Source organism: Hemibagrus wyckioides, linkage group LG06 (genome assembly GCF_019097595.1).
Source record: "Hemibagrus wyckioides isolate EC202008001 linkage group LG06, SWU_Hwy_1.0, whole genome shotgun sequence".
Taxonomy (NCBI): Eukaryota; Metazoa; Chordata; class Actinopteri; order Siluriformes; family Bagridae; genus Hemibagrus; species Hemibagrus wyckioides.
In genome coordinates, this window is record NC_080715.1 from 44,515,110 (window position 1) to 44,530,463 (window position 15,354).

At 37.5% G+C, this 15,354-nt stretch overlaps 3 protein-coding genes across 3 annotated transcripts; all 3 read right to left on the reverse strand.

The window, feature by feature from the left end:
* Positions 1–5,155: 5,155 nt before the first annotated feature.
* On the reverse strand, positions 5,156–6,199 carry LOC131353894 (trace amine-associated receptor 13c-like). The gene has a single exon (XM_058390974.1). It carries the CDS (start codon positions 6,197–6,199, stop codon positions 5,156–5,158), a length of 1,044 nt encoding a protein of 347 aa, XP_058246957.1.
* A 1,692-nt stretch (positions 6,200–7,891) lies between these two features.
* On the reverse strand, positions 7,892–8,941 carry LOC131355050 (trace amine-associated receptor 13c-like). Its single transcript, XM_058393248.1, has one exon. The coding sequence runs from the start codon at positions 8,939–8,941 to the stop codon at positions 7,892–7,894; it is 1,050 nt and encodes a 349-aa protein (XP_058249231.1).
* Positions 8,942–11,300: 2,359 nt separating this feature from the next.
* LOC131354849 (trace amine-associated receptor 13c-like) lies at positions 11,301–12,347 on the reverse strand. The gene has a single exon (XM_058392913.1). It carries the CDS (start codon positions 12,345–12,347, stop codon positions 11,301–11,303), a length of 1,047 nt encoding a protein of 348 aa, XP_058248896.1.
* Between the last annotated feature and the right edge of the window lie 3,007 nt (positions 12,348–15,354).

Below are 15,354 nucleotides of genomic sequence, written 5' to 3' on the forward strand. Positions count from 1 at the left end.
GCAAACAAATTCACAAATGTCCTTCACAAATAAAATTCTGCACAATTATATAGACATCAAAAAATAAATTAAAAAAACTGCAAATGCCAACAAACCACTTTCTACAATTCTACTCTGTCAAATAAATCACATAAATATGTAGCAGGTATCCTTTGCATGCCCAGAAAGCACAAAGAGACTGCTCCATGCTAATTTATATATTTTGGTGTTTAAAAAACAACCAGTAGAAATGCTCCAATATGACATCATGATATTTGCATGAAGGTCCCATTGTTATTGGCAAAGGTTTGTTTGTAATTAGCTAGCAACACCATTGCTGTTGTTACCAGCACTCTTGTCAATCATAATATTGCCTGCCTGTACTTTCTATTAGTTAGGCATAAAGTATACTTTATTGTTGTAATACATTACACAATTACAACAAGGAAAAAATGGATATATGAAAATAAATAAAGAGTTCAATTTTAATGACAAATGCAAAAAAACAAATTTTTCGGATATATATGAGCAAATATAAAAGTGAGCTTAAAAATGTTTACTTTTTCTTATGTTGTGCAACTGATTATAAAAGTGTTGTGTTAGAGCCTTATTATGTAGAATATGTAACTTATGTTTTTACAAACGTGAAATTATTGAATTTAAAAAGAAAAATTTTCTTAGTTAAGTTTTCTTAGTTAAGCCATTCAAATGGCATTACACTGAGGAGGATGAAAATTGACACATGTTCTACCTGAGAGATTTATTCTGTCCTCTTTTAACTCCTGAAATCAGCTCAGTGGTATGAGCCAATTTAGCGTCTGTTTATTTTTCCTTAACATTTTTAGATTGTTGACCTTTACCCTGTAGATTTCTAACAGTGGCCTACAATGAGTATTAATAGTAGGAGTGCTGCATAAAGAGCACACAGCACTAATCACCAAGGGAACCTTAGGACAAGGAATCGTGGTGGAATTTGTGTGTTTATTGAGGGTGATTTAAAGGATGGGTGACTTTTTTGATGGAGGGCTAGCCTATCCGACAAACCTTAAAAACAGCAAGGGACAAACTGTCCTGAGCCATCAGAGAGGCGAAGCACACACACACCCAGGGAATCCACGGCCACTTCCAGGATAGCGGAGACTCCCAGCGCATGTGGCAGGGCATCCAGGCGATCACCAACTACAGGACAACTTCACCTGCCTGTGACAGTGACGCCTCCCTTCCAGACGTGCTGAATGACTTCTACGCTAGGTTTGAGGCACAGAACAACACAACAGCAAGGAAGACCATCCCTCCTCCTAATGACCCAGTGCTCTGTCTCACCATGGCTGACATGAAGAAAACTCTATGCAGACGTCACCATTTTGTGTTGTCGTTTAGGTTTCTGTTTCGTTTTCTCTTTCCTTATTTTCTTTTGCTTGTTTTCTTTATATGTATTTCTCTTAAACAGTGCTGTTCCTGATTTGGTTTATTCTTTATTGATTAGTGCATCTGCTTAATGTGTTCTGGGTTTCTGTTTGTATTACTATACATCAGTTGCTTTCGTTTTTGGTTTTCCTTATTGTTTTCTTTATTTCTTTTCATGATGTGTGCTGATAATTGTAAACCTTGTTTCCTTTTTGGTTTAGAGTGAATGGTGTGTGGGTGCATGTGATTGGTTGAAACCTGCAAGGTGCTATTTTTCCCTTCAGAGTTGGGGCAGCCAGCGATAGCCAGAGTGTGTGCCTTTTCCGCGTGTTGGCGGTGTATCTGGTAGCTGCAGTGCTCACTGTGGTGTTGTGTACATGCTGTAGTGTTGGGGTGCACGTGAGTTTGGTGTTCTCTGGCTTAGGGAGGCCAGCATCCAGTTCTGGAGAGGTAAAATTAGTGATTGTTTGGTTGTTTTGTGTATACTGCTTTTATCTGCTAATTTAAATAAAAATTTGTGTGGTCAACTCTGGTCTGATACCTGACTCAGCCGTAGCTAAACCTGTGAGTCCGGTGAACTTAAGCAGAGGGTGAGTCCCAAGTAATAGGCCCCCGGGGTGGCGTAGTCGGTTATTTTGAGTCATGAGTCAAATGTATGCGTAGGGAGCAAGGGTGGTGTTATCTAAGCCCAGACCCAAATCTAGTACCACCACACAGAGTTAACCCACGGAAGTCTGCTGGACCAGACAACATTCCTGGCAGAGTTCTCAGGGAGTGTGCAGAGTAGCTAGCAGATGTCTTCACTGACATCTTCAACATCTCGCTGAGCAGCTCCATCATCCCAACATGCCTCACAACAACGACCATCGTCCCTGTGCCTAAGAAGTCTATGGTTTCCTGCCTCAATGACTATTGTCCCGTTGCACTCACACCAATCGTGATGAAATGCTTTGAGAGGCTCATCATGAGGCACATCAAGTCAGAGCTACCATTCTCACTGGACCCCTTGCAGTTTGCGTATCATCCTAACCACTCCACGGACGATGCCATCACCACAACCCTCCATCTGGCCCTCACACACCTGGACTGTAAGGACTCCTATGTTCAAATGCTGTTCATAGACTTCAGTTCAGCAGTCAACACAATCATCCCTCAGCAGCTGATTGAGAAGCTGAGTCTCCTGGGCCTGAACACCTCTCTCTGCAACTGGATCCTGGATTTCCTGACTAGGAGACCTCAGTCAGTCTGGATCTGGAACAGCATCTCCAGCACCATCACACTGAACACTGGAGCTCCTCAGGGCTGTGTACTCAGTCCACTGCTGTTCACTCTGCTGACTCACGACTGTGCAGCAATGCACAGCTCCAACCACATCATCAAGTTCTCCGATGACACGACCGTGGTGAGTCTCATCAGTAAGAACGACGAGTCAGCATACAGAGAGGAGGTTCAGCAGCTAACAGCCTGGTTTAGAGCCAACAACCTGTCTCTGAGCGTCGACAAGACTAAAGAGATGGTTGTTGACTTCAGGAGAGCACAGAGTGACCATTCTCCACTGTCCATTGAAGGATCCTCTGTGGAGATCGTCAAGAGCACCAAATTCCTTGGTGTTCATCTGGTAGATGTAACAGTTTCCTTTCTTTCAACATCCAGGACTGAATTGCACAAAAAATTCTCTCTCTCTCTCTCTCTCTCTCTCTCTCACACACACACACACACACACACACCCGGAACTGTACAAGACTAAAGAGAACTGAACGGTACAAAACTCTCTGTCTCTCTCTCTCACACACACTCTCTCTTTCACCTGTGTGGACACACACACACATAACTTATATTGTTCACCACTTGGCCATTCAGAAGCTACTACTTGGAGGCGCTACCTCCTGCATCTTGCTTCTGCCTGATGCCAAAGATCTGGCCTACCAAGTCCTGTCCAGCCCTGCCATCTGACCATGTTAGGTTCATCCTTGTGAGGGTGTCACCTACCTACAGCCTGCTTCATGGCAATATGTCCCATGCCTGCTTCCTGGCTACAATGGAGGCAGCCAAAATGTTGGACAATGCCTGCTTCTAGAGCTTAGCTTTTTTTGAGTAAAATGTGTGTCTGGACCACAGGATGGGGACATTCTGGGTAAAATGAGTGGCCAGACCACCAAATCATATTTAATCATATTTCCCCCTTGTGTTGAGCACTGCCATCAAAGTGTTCATCGCGCATATGCAGCCTGCTAATGAACACTTTTGTTAAGTGTTTGTTTACATTACCCTGTGTGTTTTGTTTTGATTCATGTCTTGTTTTACCCTTCATTGGTTGTTTTTGACATGTTTTATGATTAATCTCACCAATTTTCAGTTGGCACTATGATTACCTTGTGCATTTTAAATCTTCTGTTTCTGCATTCAGTGTGAAGTAGTCGGAGTTTACCCAGACTTTTGACTGTTTATTGCTATCCTGTTTCTTTACAGCAATCTTACTTGCTGGGTTTTGTATTCTTATCTCTGCTACGTTGTACTGTTTGCTGATTGCCTGATCTCTGCTTGTTTTTGTATTATGCTTTTGAATCACATTTTGCATTTGTCTGCCTACTCTTCAAATAAAACTGCATTTTCATTCATCTCTACCCCAATACATGACACAGAGCATAATTACGTATAAACGGCATTAATAAAATATCTGAATTAACGTTATTGACTATCAGCAGCAGCTGACTTGTACTCAGCCTTTGGTATTTTTGCTGTAATGATGTAACATGCTCACAGTTCATCTTCTTCTCATTCTCGTCTCTGATTATCCACTATTACTTTTCTTTAACAGCCTCTGTCATTGACCCTTGTCTACTAATAATGATAATTTTGGTTCTCTGACCTCTATAATTAAAATCAGAGCATCTCCTGCTCCACTATCTTGGTTTCCGGTCTGGTTCTCCAGGGTCCCACCCTAACTGCCCTAATTGTCCAATCTCAAAAAATTAAGATCATGATCATAACTTTATGTTTGGATAATAGCAAGTATAATCAAATAAGTATTATTCATGAAACCTTTTTATTTACTTATTGGATTTGCTTGATCATTCATGGCTGCTTCTTTGAATACAGGCCCATCATTCAAAATATGTTGCCACATTTTACATTAGCATGCAATATTTACTGTAGAGTCATACAATATACATAAAATATGTATTTTATATTTGCAAATTTAACCAAGATGTATGTATAGTAAATTCAATAAATGCTAGAAATATTTTTTTATTAGAATAATCTAGATCTGATATAATCAGGAAAATCTTCATCTCTCCAGTTAGGCACATCAGACACATCACATATGTATTTTTTACAAATAATACTCACACTGTCAATGAGTGTTTTGCTTATAGGCTTAATTGCTTTAACCTTTTCGTGCACCTGTCTTTAAGAAAGCACTCAGATTAGGATCTAAGAGTTAATAAGGATAACATATTACAAGATTATGTATTATTTTGTTTGGGTAATAGTGTTAATAGTCAATAGTAATTAAAATCTAATAAACTTCAGGTGTTGCTAAACCTGAGTGACAGTGTATTTCTGTTCTGTAAGAGATATGTGCAAAATACACTGGCATACATTCTTTCTGGCATTTCCTGATAAATACTATTGTTTTTAAGACTTTAAAGTTTCAAGAAATTGTCAGCATGGCAAATTTATTGATTAAAACATGTTCAATTAGTATTTGCATTATGGGGTTTCTGATGACATCTGTGCTATTTGTAATTTATATATAATTTTGCTTTCAACCTGCATACACTTTTATGTCAGAAGAATTAGGAGCAAATATTTTTAGTGTAACCATGAGATACAGTGTTTTCCTAAACCATGGATAGAAAAGGCCATATATGATGGGATTTAGAGTTGAATTAATGTAACCCAACCAGACAAAAATATCAAAAAGCACTAGAGGTGTAGAAAAATTAATATAAGGATCAAGGAGAGAATTGATGTAAAATGGCATCCAGCATAAATTAAATGCCCCTACCACAATGCCAAGGGTTTTTGCTGCTTTGTTCTCATGTTTCACTTTTTGTGAGAACTTGGTCATATCATTTTTGCCCTGCTTTGCACCATCACATTTTCTTGCATGTTTTTTTGAAACGAGAAATATTTTAGCATAAAGAAAAATCATAACAGAGAAAGGCAACATGAAACATACGCATGTATCCAAAACAGACCATAGTGCATTGAACAAAATGTTGCAGTATCCCAGGCAATAGGTAGATGCAATGTATTCATCTAAATTTTCCACATTTGCTTTTGATAACAGGAGACCAAACGAATACACTGCAGCTGCAATCCAGCTTATAGCTACCATAAGCCATGCAACAGGTATAGTTACTCTTGTAGGGTACTGAAGTGGAAAGCACACAGCTTGATATCGATCTACTGCGATACAGATCAAGTGAAAGACTGATGCAGTTGTGAGGAAAACATCAAAGCTAGAATGCCAAAGGCAGAATTCCTCACCGAAGTACCAGCAACCATCCACAGACCTGATCATGCTGAATGGCATGACAATGATTCCCAGAATCAGATCTGCCACTGCCAAAGACATCACCAGAATGTTTGTAGGTGTGTGAAGTTGTTTGAAATGAGCTATGGAGATGATGACCACAGAATTCCCGAGAATGGTAATAGTCATAGCGAACAGTAGGAAAAGATATATCACTGTTTGAGTTGCTATGTGGTAAGAAGCCTTCAAACAAGAGACATTTGAATTAGGAAAACAGTACTCGTTCAAATCTGCTTCTTCTAATAAAGATGGATTCAGAATTTCAGGCATCCTTTAAACTGAGGATTTCAAAATAGTTGAAAAAACAAAACAAAAACAGAGCTGCAGGTCCCAACAGGTGTAGTTCAAAATGATTCTTACTATGACAAAGGCCATGAGTTATATTCACTTTCTGGCTGAGAACAGAGACCACCTGGGAGCTAGTAGTCCAATAGAAAAAAATTCCACTTAGACTGTACAATAGGGAACTAAAATTACGTATTTGTTGCTATGCAAATACACCCTGACTTTTAAAAAAATGGTTTAAACTTGGGTATAATTAACTTTATAGACAAAAATATGCATATACAAATATTCAATTGAGCATCTTTCAAACCCAGAATTGTATCACAACTGGGTCTGACCCCTCCTTAGTGTGAGGGTTTATAGCCATATCTAATTTTAAAAGCAGGACACTGTCCTAAACATAAATATAAAATGTGGCCAATGTAACTGATAGAGGAATATTATTTGATCTGTGGGTGATCCTGACCAGTATTTAAGCATGCTGATAAAGTTTTGGAATTTATTAAAGTGTGAGTTAATGTTTAGCAACTACTTTATGTTTGCAAATGGATGAAAAGAAGCATAATTATGTATGCATGAGAGTGGGGTCAAAGGTCACAGTTGATGTAATTAAAAAAATAAAGATTTAACAGACAAATAATGACATTTTTTAAAGAGCTCTTCTGTAGTAGAGGGAACACTTATTGTAATGCTGTTACAGAGGCTGATTTGCTATTGACCAAGTGTTTGAGTGACACACAGTAAGATACAGCAAAAAAATGTATTTAACAATAATTTATTGTGCACAATATTAATTGTCCTGTTATACAAAGTTCCACTACATAAAAATAACTAACCCTTTATGGATTATTATATTAAGCTAATTATTTAAGTAGCGAAGGCTGTGGGTCTTTGATGAGAAGGCTGGGGTTCAAGCTCCAGCACTGCCAAGCTGTCACCGTTAGGCAACTGAGCAAAGCCCTTAATCCTCTTCTTCAGCTTGGATATGCGAAAAAAAGAATCCTGCTGTTATGTATGTCTGGCTTCTTCTTCTAATGTTAGAAAGTTATAGAACTCAGTTATCAGGGATGTATTTCATTCAGTGTAATGCAACCCAACTTAAATAAAATACTGTAGAACACTGAGTATGGACAGAAGCATAAATTTCTCTTTGCTAGTAGCTCTATTAGTTTTTTTCCCTTTTAGGTTTCTTTTTTTAAATCAGTACTTGTATTTCTGGTATAGTTGGAATCATGTCAAGCCCTACAGTTCATTCTCAGTACATGTCTTGCTGACCACTCTGTTCATCTGTGATGATGTCTGTATTTAATTACATTTAGTTAACGTGAAATAGTGACTGTCAAATCTACAGTTAACAGCAGCTCCCTCAAATTTAATCAAGGCACTGTTTGTTTTGCTAGTGTCAGTTACATCTTTTATTTTCTGCTCTGTAAAACATTTTTTACCCTGGCATGTCCCTAATTGTTAGCATTACACTTATTTTTATAATTCAAGGGTAAGTGCAGCATCATTTGGCACAAATAATTGCATCAAAACATTTATTCTGTTATTCAATATCTGAAAGAACATTTTTAAATATTTAAAGCATAAACCTGAACCTTATGCAAACTTTCAGTCTAATAACTGTCATAAAAAATATCACTTAAATATACATTAATAGACAAATTCTGCTTGCTTTTATGCCACATATACTTTTATGTCAGATGAGTGAGGGGCAAATATTTTTAGAGTAACAATGAGATACAGTGTTTTCCTGAACCAGGGATAGAAAAGACCATATATAATGGGGTTTAAAGTTGAATTAATATATCCCAACCAGACAAACACATCAAAAAGGACTACAGGAGTGGCAAAGTTAATATAAGGATCAAGTAATGAGGTGACAAAAAATGGCATCCAGCAACAAATGAAGGCACCCACAACAATACCAAGAGTTTTTGCTGCTTTGTTCTCGTGTTTCACTCTTTGTGAAAACTTGGTGAAGTTTGCATCATTTCTGGCCTGCTTTACACCCTCAATTTTCCTTGCATGCTTTTTTGAAATGAAAAATATCTGTACATACAGACAAAACATAGCAGAGCATGGTAAAAAGAAACATATACATGCATCCAACGCTGCCCAGAGTGCATTGAACAAAAGGCCACAATATCCCAGGCAATTTATAGATGCAATGTATTCATCTAAGTTTTCCAAATTTGCTTTCGAACACAGGAGACCATATGAATACACTGCAGCTACGGTCCAACTTGTAGCAACCATAAACCATGCAACAGGTATAGTTACTCTTGTAGGGTACTGAAGTGGAAAGCACACAGCTTCATATCGATCTGTAGCAATAGAAATTAGATGGAAGATCGATGCAGTTGTGAGGAACATGTCAAAACTAGAGTGCAAAAAACAGGATTCTTCACCATAGTACCAGCAGCCATCCACAGACCTGATCATGCTCAACGGCATGACTATGATTCCCAGAAGCAGATCCACCAGTGCAAGGGACATCACCAAAATGTTTGTAGGTGTGTGAAGTTGTTTAAAATGAGCTATGGAAATGATCACTACAGAGTTCCCTAGAATTGTAACAGACATTGCAAACACTAGTATTAAATATAACACAGTTTTAGTTGTTAGGTTGTAAGAGGCTTTCACACAAGAGACATTTGAGTTAGGAAAACAATATCTTTCCAAATCTGCTTCTTCGTGTAAAGATGAATTTAGAGCTTCAGGCATCCTTTAACATGAATCTGTTGAAAGCATCTGGAAACAAATGTGAACTTGCAGTCTTAACAGTCAGGTATGAAATGATACCTCCATAGAGAAGTGCTGAAAATTATATTTGCTTTATAGACCAACTGGGAGACTAGTCCAATGGGAATGAAGTTGCTTCCACCTATAAACAAAGTGTACTCCAGTGCTGATCATGGGATGGGATAATTCATGCTTTAAGTCACGAGGCCCAGTCTTTTTGTGGTGGAATATGGTGTCTGCTAAGACACCTTGTACTTTCAGGTTGCAAAAGTAATAAAAAATTGTTGTTAAAGTGTTGATATCTGGACACCTTGTTGTGTGTGTGCACATGCATGCTGAGGCCCTGAAATAAAATCATGAAGTAATGTGACATACTGCTATATTACCATTTTATCTTTCTCTTTGTACACAGTTTGTGCCACATATAAACCATATGGAGCTATCCACAACAGCTTCTTATTATGATCAAGCTACAGGTATCCTGCTGCCAATAGACTCTTATAATATTTACTGATTTTTCTTCTTCTTCTTCTTCTTCTTCAAGGCTGTTTGTTGGTGAGCTATTGTTCCTAGTGGTTTGGACATACCCTGTTCTGGCGATGCATCATGGTGTGCCTGGCAGATTTTAGCTTTAATTTGGAGTTGAATCAGACAGCAATGCATTGCTAAAACTAACCCTCACAATGCAGCAGCTTTTTCTCTTTATAAAAAGAGACCATTTTGTGGCCCAGTAATTGGTCTTTTCTGTTGATCCTAGTGGCTTTATGTAACAACCCTAAAAGTCATGATAGCCTAACTGGGAAAGGTGGTAATGCATAATCCATAGCATCAAATATTTTCTTAATCTGTAGTGGAGGGTTTGACTAACAGCTCAGCCATTCACAGGGACATACTGTGACTCGTATGAGAGGTCACCAGCAGATTGGCCTGGGTCACAAATGATGCGTTCCTGTTGGAGCCAAACAGCTTAATGCATTGGCCCGTAACTGACCTCACCATCTCCTATATGCCTTTCTTCTTCTACTGCTGCAAGATTTGCACCTAATTCTGCAGCTAGAGATGGCTTAGAGATGCATGCAGTCTCTTTTGCAAAAAATAACAATAATAGGGTTTACAAATACTCAGCTAACAATGTGTGATGATGGACCACCAGCCTGCACAACTAAACCAGTGCATGCTCTTTGCAGGACTGCAACCCAGATCTAGTGACACTGTCCAGTCAGCACCATTATTAGGGACTAAGAGTGAGCACATGGCTATGAGGTGGGGGAGCAAAACAGAACATAATAGTGGTGGACCCTCAACCTCCTGGAGAGGCTGTGAGAGTATAAAAGGGTCCAGCAGACACAGCGAGGTGAGCACACTTAGTCTCTCTGCCTGTGATGACCAGTTTCTCTCATTTCTCTATCTCATTTTATACAACTGAGCGTTCAGGCCCTTAAGAGATTCGAACTGACAATCTTCCCATCAGTAGTCCAACACTTTAACCACGATGCTACCACATCTCCCCAAAAAAGGTCATCTTGTCACAGCCATTGCAACAAATGCTACACATCAGCATGAAGAAAATGCAGCGTGTCTGGTGTAATGACAGCCAAACCTGTCTGGAATAGTAATCAAATAAACACTACTATTAGCAACACCCAGAGTTTGCAAAGATATAACAGTTACAGAAATACACAATGATCTTGAGAATTATCCTGTACAATTATTACTTCTGTATATTTGTAATGTGCTAAACAGGACATTTATAAAAATCCACAATGTTGTTTACATGTAGCAGTGTTGGTATGCTGTATGCCCCGACTGCAACCTGGACTTGATTAGTCCAGTATTTGTGTAGTATTGGTGAGGTGGATGCCATGTCTTCATTTTAAAAAATTATCTTTGTTCTGAATTTCTATTAATATTTTAATTCTATTCATAAATAAAGTTTACAGACCATGTTGCAATGGATGTGTCATGAACATGCATGCAGACAAAGGATATGTAGAAATCTGGGATGACAGGCTATAGAATGTTTTGAGGATTAAGAATATACATTTGTAAGGTAAAAAAGGCTTCAGAAAATGCAAAGCAAAAACTATGAATCAGGGCTTTATAAAAACACATAATATTAAGCATTTACTCAGTGAAAGCCTGGAATAAATCAATTAATGGCTAAACAGTTTGTGCAAATGTGTCAATCCACATAGAATATATCATCTAACATTTTTTTGAATATTGTCATCAGAGACATAACTATGTACGGTATTTTTTTTAAAGGTTATGGCATATTGCATTAACAAGTGATTCCTTTTTGAATATCATGTATATATTTTAATCCATAAATAAATAGCAGTCATGATGCAAACAGTTTTATATTCGAAGAATTAGAGCCAAATATTTTTAGCGTAACTATAAGATACAGTGTTTTCCTGAACCATGGATAAAAAAGCCCGTATATGATGGGGTTTAAAGTTGAATTAATATATCCCAACCAGACAAAGACATCATACAGAACTATAGGGGTTGCAAAGTTAATAAAAGGATCAAGTAGAGAACTGAGGAAATATGGCATCCAGCAACAAATGAAGGCACCTACAACAATCCCCAGAGTTTTTGCGGCTTTGTTCTCATGTTTCACTCTTTGTGAAAACTTGATTAAGTTCATATCGTTTCTGCCCTGCTTCACACCCTCAATTTTCCTTGCGTGTTTCTTGGAAATGAAAAATATTTGTGTGTACAGGCAAAACATAACACAGCACGGAAGAAAGAAACATATACATGCATCCAGTGCCGCCCAGAGTGCATTGAACAAAAGGTCACAATTTCCCAGGCAATTTATAGATGCAATATAATCATCTAATTTTTCCACATTTGCTTTTGAACACAGGAGTGTATAAGAGTAAACCACAGATGCAATCCAACTTAAAACTGCCATAAACCATGCAACAGGTATAGTTACTCTTGTAGGGTATTGAAGTGGATAGCAAACAGCTTGATAGCGGTCGATTGCAATAGAAATTAAATGAAAAATGGAAGCTCCAGTGAGGAACATGTCAAAACTAGAGTGTAAAAAGCACAATTCTTCACCATAGTACCAGCAGCCATCCACAGACCTGATCATGCTCAATGGCATGACAATGATTCCCAGAAGCAGATCCACCATAGCCAAAGACATCACCAAAATGTTTGTTGGAGTGTGAAGTTGTTTAAAATGAGCTATGGAGATGATCACTACGGAGTTTCCTAGAATTGTAATGGTCATTGCAAATACAAGTATAAAATATATTGCTGTTTTAGTTATCATGTGGTAAGAAGCTTTCAAACAAGAGACATTTGATTCAGGAAAACAGTACTCTTCCAAATGTACTTTTAGTAAAGACAAATTTTGATCTTCTGGCATCCTTGAACATGAATCTGTTGTAAGCATCGGCGGCAAAAAATGTTGTCCTGTCTTTGATGTGCAGTCTCAAACAGTCTATGAATCTATGAAATGATTCTCATTTCCCCCCAAGTAATGAAAGTTATATTTGCCACACAGTCGGCGAATATGACCACCTGGGAGATGATGATCCAATAGGAAGAAAGGTGAAATCCCCTGAACAAAGTGGAATTACATCAAGCATATTTTGGCTGAAAAAACAAATGTGGCAGTATTACTATACAAACGGTGAGGTCACTTACCAACCAAGTCTAGTGGTGCTAAGCATCACTTGAAAGCAGTGAATTGTTTATACATGTAGTTTAATAATTTTGGTATGATTGTAACCAGTATAAAGAACTTGAAGTCTTGCTACATTACATACAGTAGGTGATTACTTTGTAAGGAACAACTGTACATGTACTTAGTCGTGCAATTATCTAATCAGCCAATCATGTGGCAGCTGTGAAATAGTAAAAATAATGTATATATGGACCAGCTTCAGGTCATGTTTAAATCAACAATCAGAATATGGAAGAAAATTATTCAGATTATTGCAAAACCATTGCCAGGCATTCTACTTTTGTCAGCAAGAATAGATATCTGAGGCTACAGTGGGCACAGGTTCAGCAAAAGTGGAGACTGACAGTTGAAGACTGGAAAAAAAACCTGATGAACCTGCTCATACTGAATTTGGTGCCAAGAAGGTGAATCCATGGACCTAACCTTCTTTCCCAGTACAGGCTGGAGGAGGTGGCGTAATGTTGTGCGCAGTGTTTTCTTGTCACGCTTTGGACCAATACTAATCAATCATCTACTTCCTGCATGATAATGCACCATGTTACTAAGCAATCATTTCAAGCAGGTTTCATAAACATGACAGTGAGTTTGTTGTTTTTAAGTGGCCTTCCCATTCACAAATTCTGAAACCAACTGACCAGTTTTGGGATGTTGTAGAATGGTAGATTCACAGCATAATACACCTGAATATTCTGCTAGAATTGCATGATACATTCATGTCAACAAGAACCAGAATCTCAAAGGAATGTTTCCAACATTTTGGGGGATCCCTGACATGTAACACTGAGGCTGTTTTAAGAGAAAAGAAGGTCCTACACACAGTTTAGTGGTTCTAATAAACTGCTCATTGAGTGTATATTTTTGGTGGAGGGCAGGTTTTTATCAGATCTGTAACAAGAGGTTAGTGATTTCAACCATTTTATACTGTAACAGCACATCCAATGTCTCTTGTAATACTTCTGACCAGCAGTTTTTTGTCCTTTTTTCATATTGTCCCAGTGATTCTAGTTTGGCAGTGCTCTGTTTTTATTTACTTACTTACTTACTTACTTACTTACTTACTTACTTACTTACTTACTTACTTACTTATTTATTTATTTATTTATTTATTTATTTATTTATTTGTTAGGCTCTTGGATTGATAGGGTTTAGGACATTTGTTTCATCTTGCTTGAAAAATGGCATTTTAACAAATTACAATTTACTTATTTGAATGGTAAAAGCCAAATCGTTCTATATAAAGTATTTCTTTTTCTATCTGTTCAAATAATGTTTTTGTTACTCCACTATATTATCTGTGATGGAATAAATAGGATCATCCCACCATATTTAATGGGAAATTAATTTATTAATGCATTACTACATTTATACTTATTCATTTCACATTGCGTAAGAGCTCACCTTAACAGCTTCATTAAATAAAATTGTAACATGATATAAATTAAATATACTGTATAGTATAGTAATTGAAGATACTTGAACAAGTATACAGTTTATTCTACTTTGGTGCAATGGAACAAAGTTTAATCAAATATTTTCCTACACTGAATAAAACATTATTACTGTATCCATTTCTGTGGCAAGGCATTTATTATAGGAAAGAAGTTCTACTGTGAAATACTGGCAGACCGCATTCAGACTCAATAAATTCTTCAAAGTTCTTATAATATTGTCACTGCTTGAAAGTGATGGGCATTGCTAAGCCTATGTTTAATGAGTAGTGAAATCTTGAATTAACCATGATTTCTACATTTGCTTTTGTAAAAAGAAAACTGTAAGAATGCACTGCAGCTATAGACCTGCTAGTGAACTGATGAGCAAGGCCATTGAGTAAGATCTGTGACAAGTCTTGAAGCTGCTGCTATGTTGTGTACTTCTGTGTTAATATCCGTTTAACTAAACTCTCTCCAGCTGGAGCAGGCCCCATATTTGTTTATGTAGAATTCAAGGATGACATATGATAGTTTAAAACATTTCCCACTACAGAATGTCTCAAGTTGTCAAAATAACTATTAACTTAAATGACATTTTCCACCAAATTGAGAATTCAATAGTATTAAAAATATCCCAACTACAACAAAACACAAAACAAAGCAAAGCAATCCATAGGCCTTTTTTTATGTAATAACCAGCATTAACCAGCATTCAGAGTATATTACAGGTTGATTACATTAATATGATAGCCAGCCACAATTCCTTTTCATTTTTATTTGTATATTTAAATAAGATGGTATAGTAATTGTATCCAGCCTTCTGTAGTTGCCCATTGTCAGGGAGAGACACTGAGACAGGCTTCAAGTGCAGATGTTTAATAAACACAAGGCACAGATAAGGTTAACTAAATAAGAACAGTCAATGTGAATTAGGGCAGGCAAAAGTAAACAACAAAAACAAAAAAACAGTCACAAAGTCAAAAGCAGTAATGCATTAGAATGAATCAAAGGTTTGGTAAGGGTATGGGCATCAAAGCGTCCAAGGAGTAGTGAGTAATTGACTGTGTGTGTGTGTGTGTGTGTGTGCTGGGGATTGTAGTCTGTGGTGGCCATGCCTGTAGGTTGCAGTGTAAGTTGGGCCTTCGTGTTAACATGACGTGTGTACCATAAAGACATTCACAAAAGTACATGTGCAAGTACACATTTTCCCAAATGTCAGCACTTGATAATGTAATTATTTTCTTATTAGTTTTGGT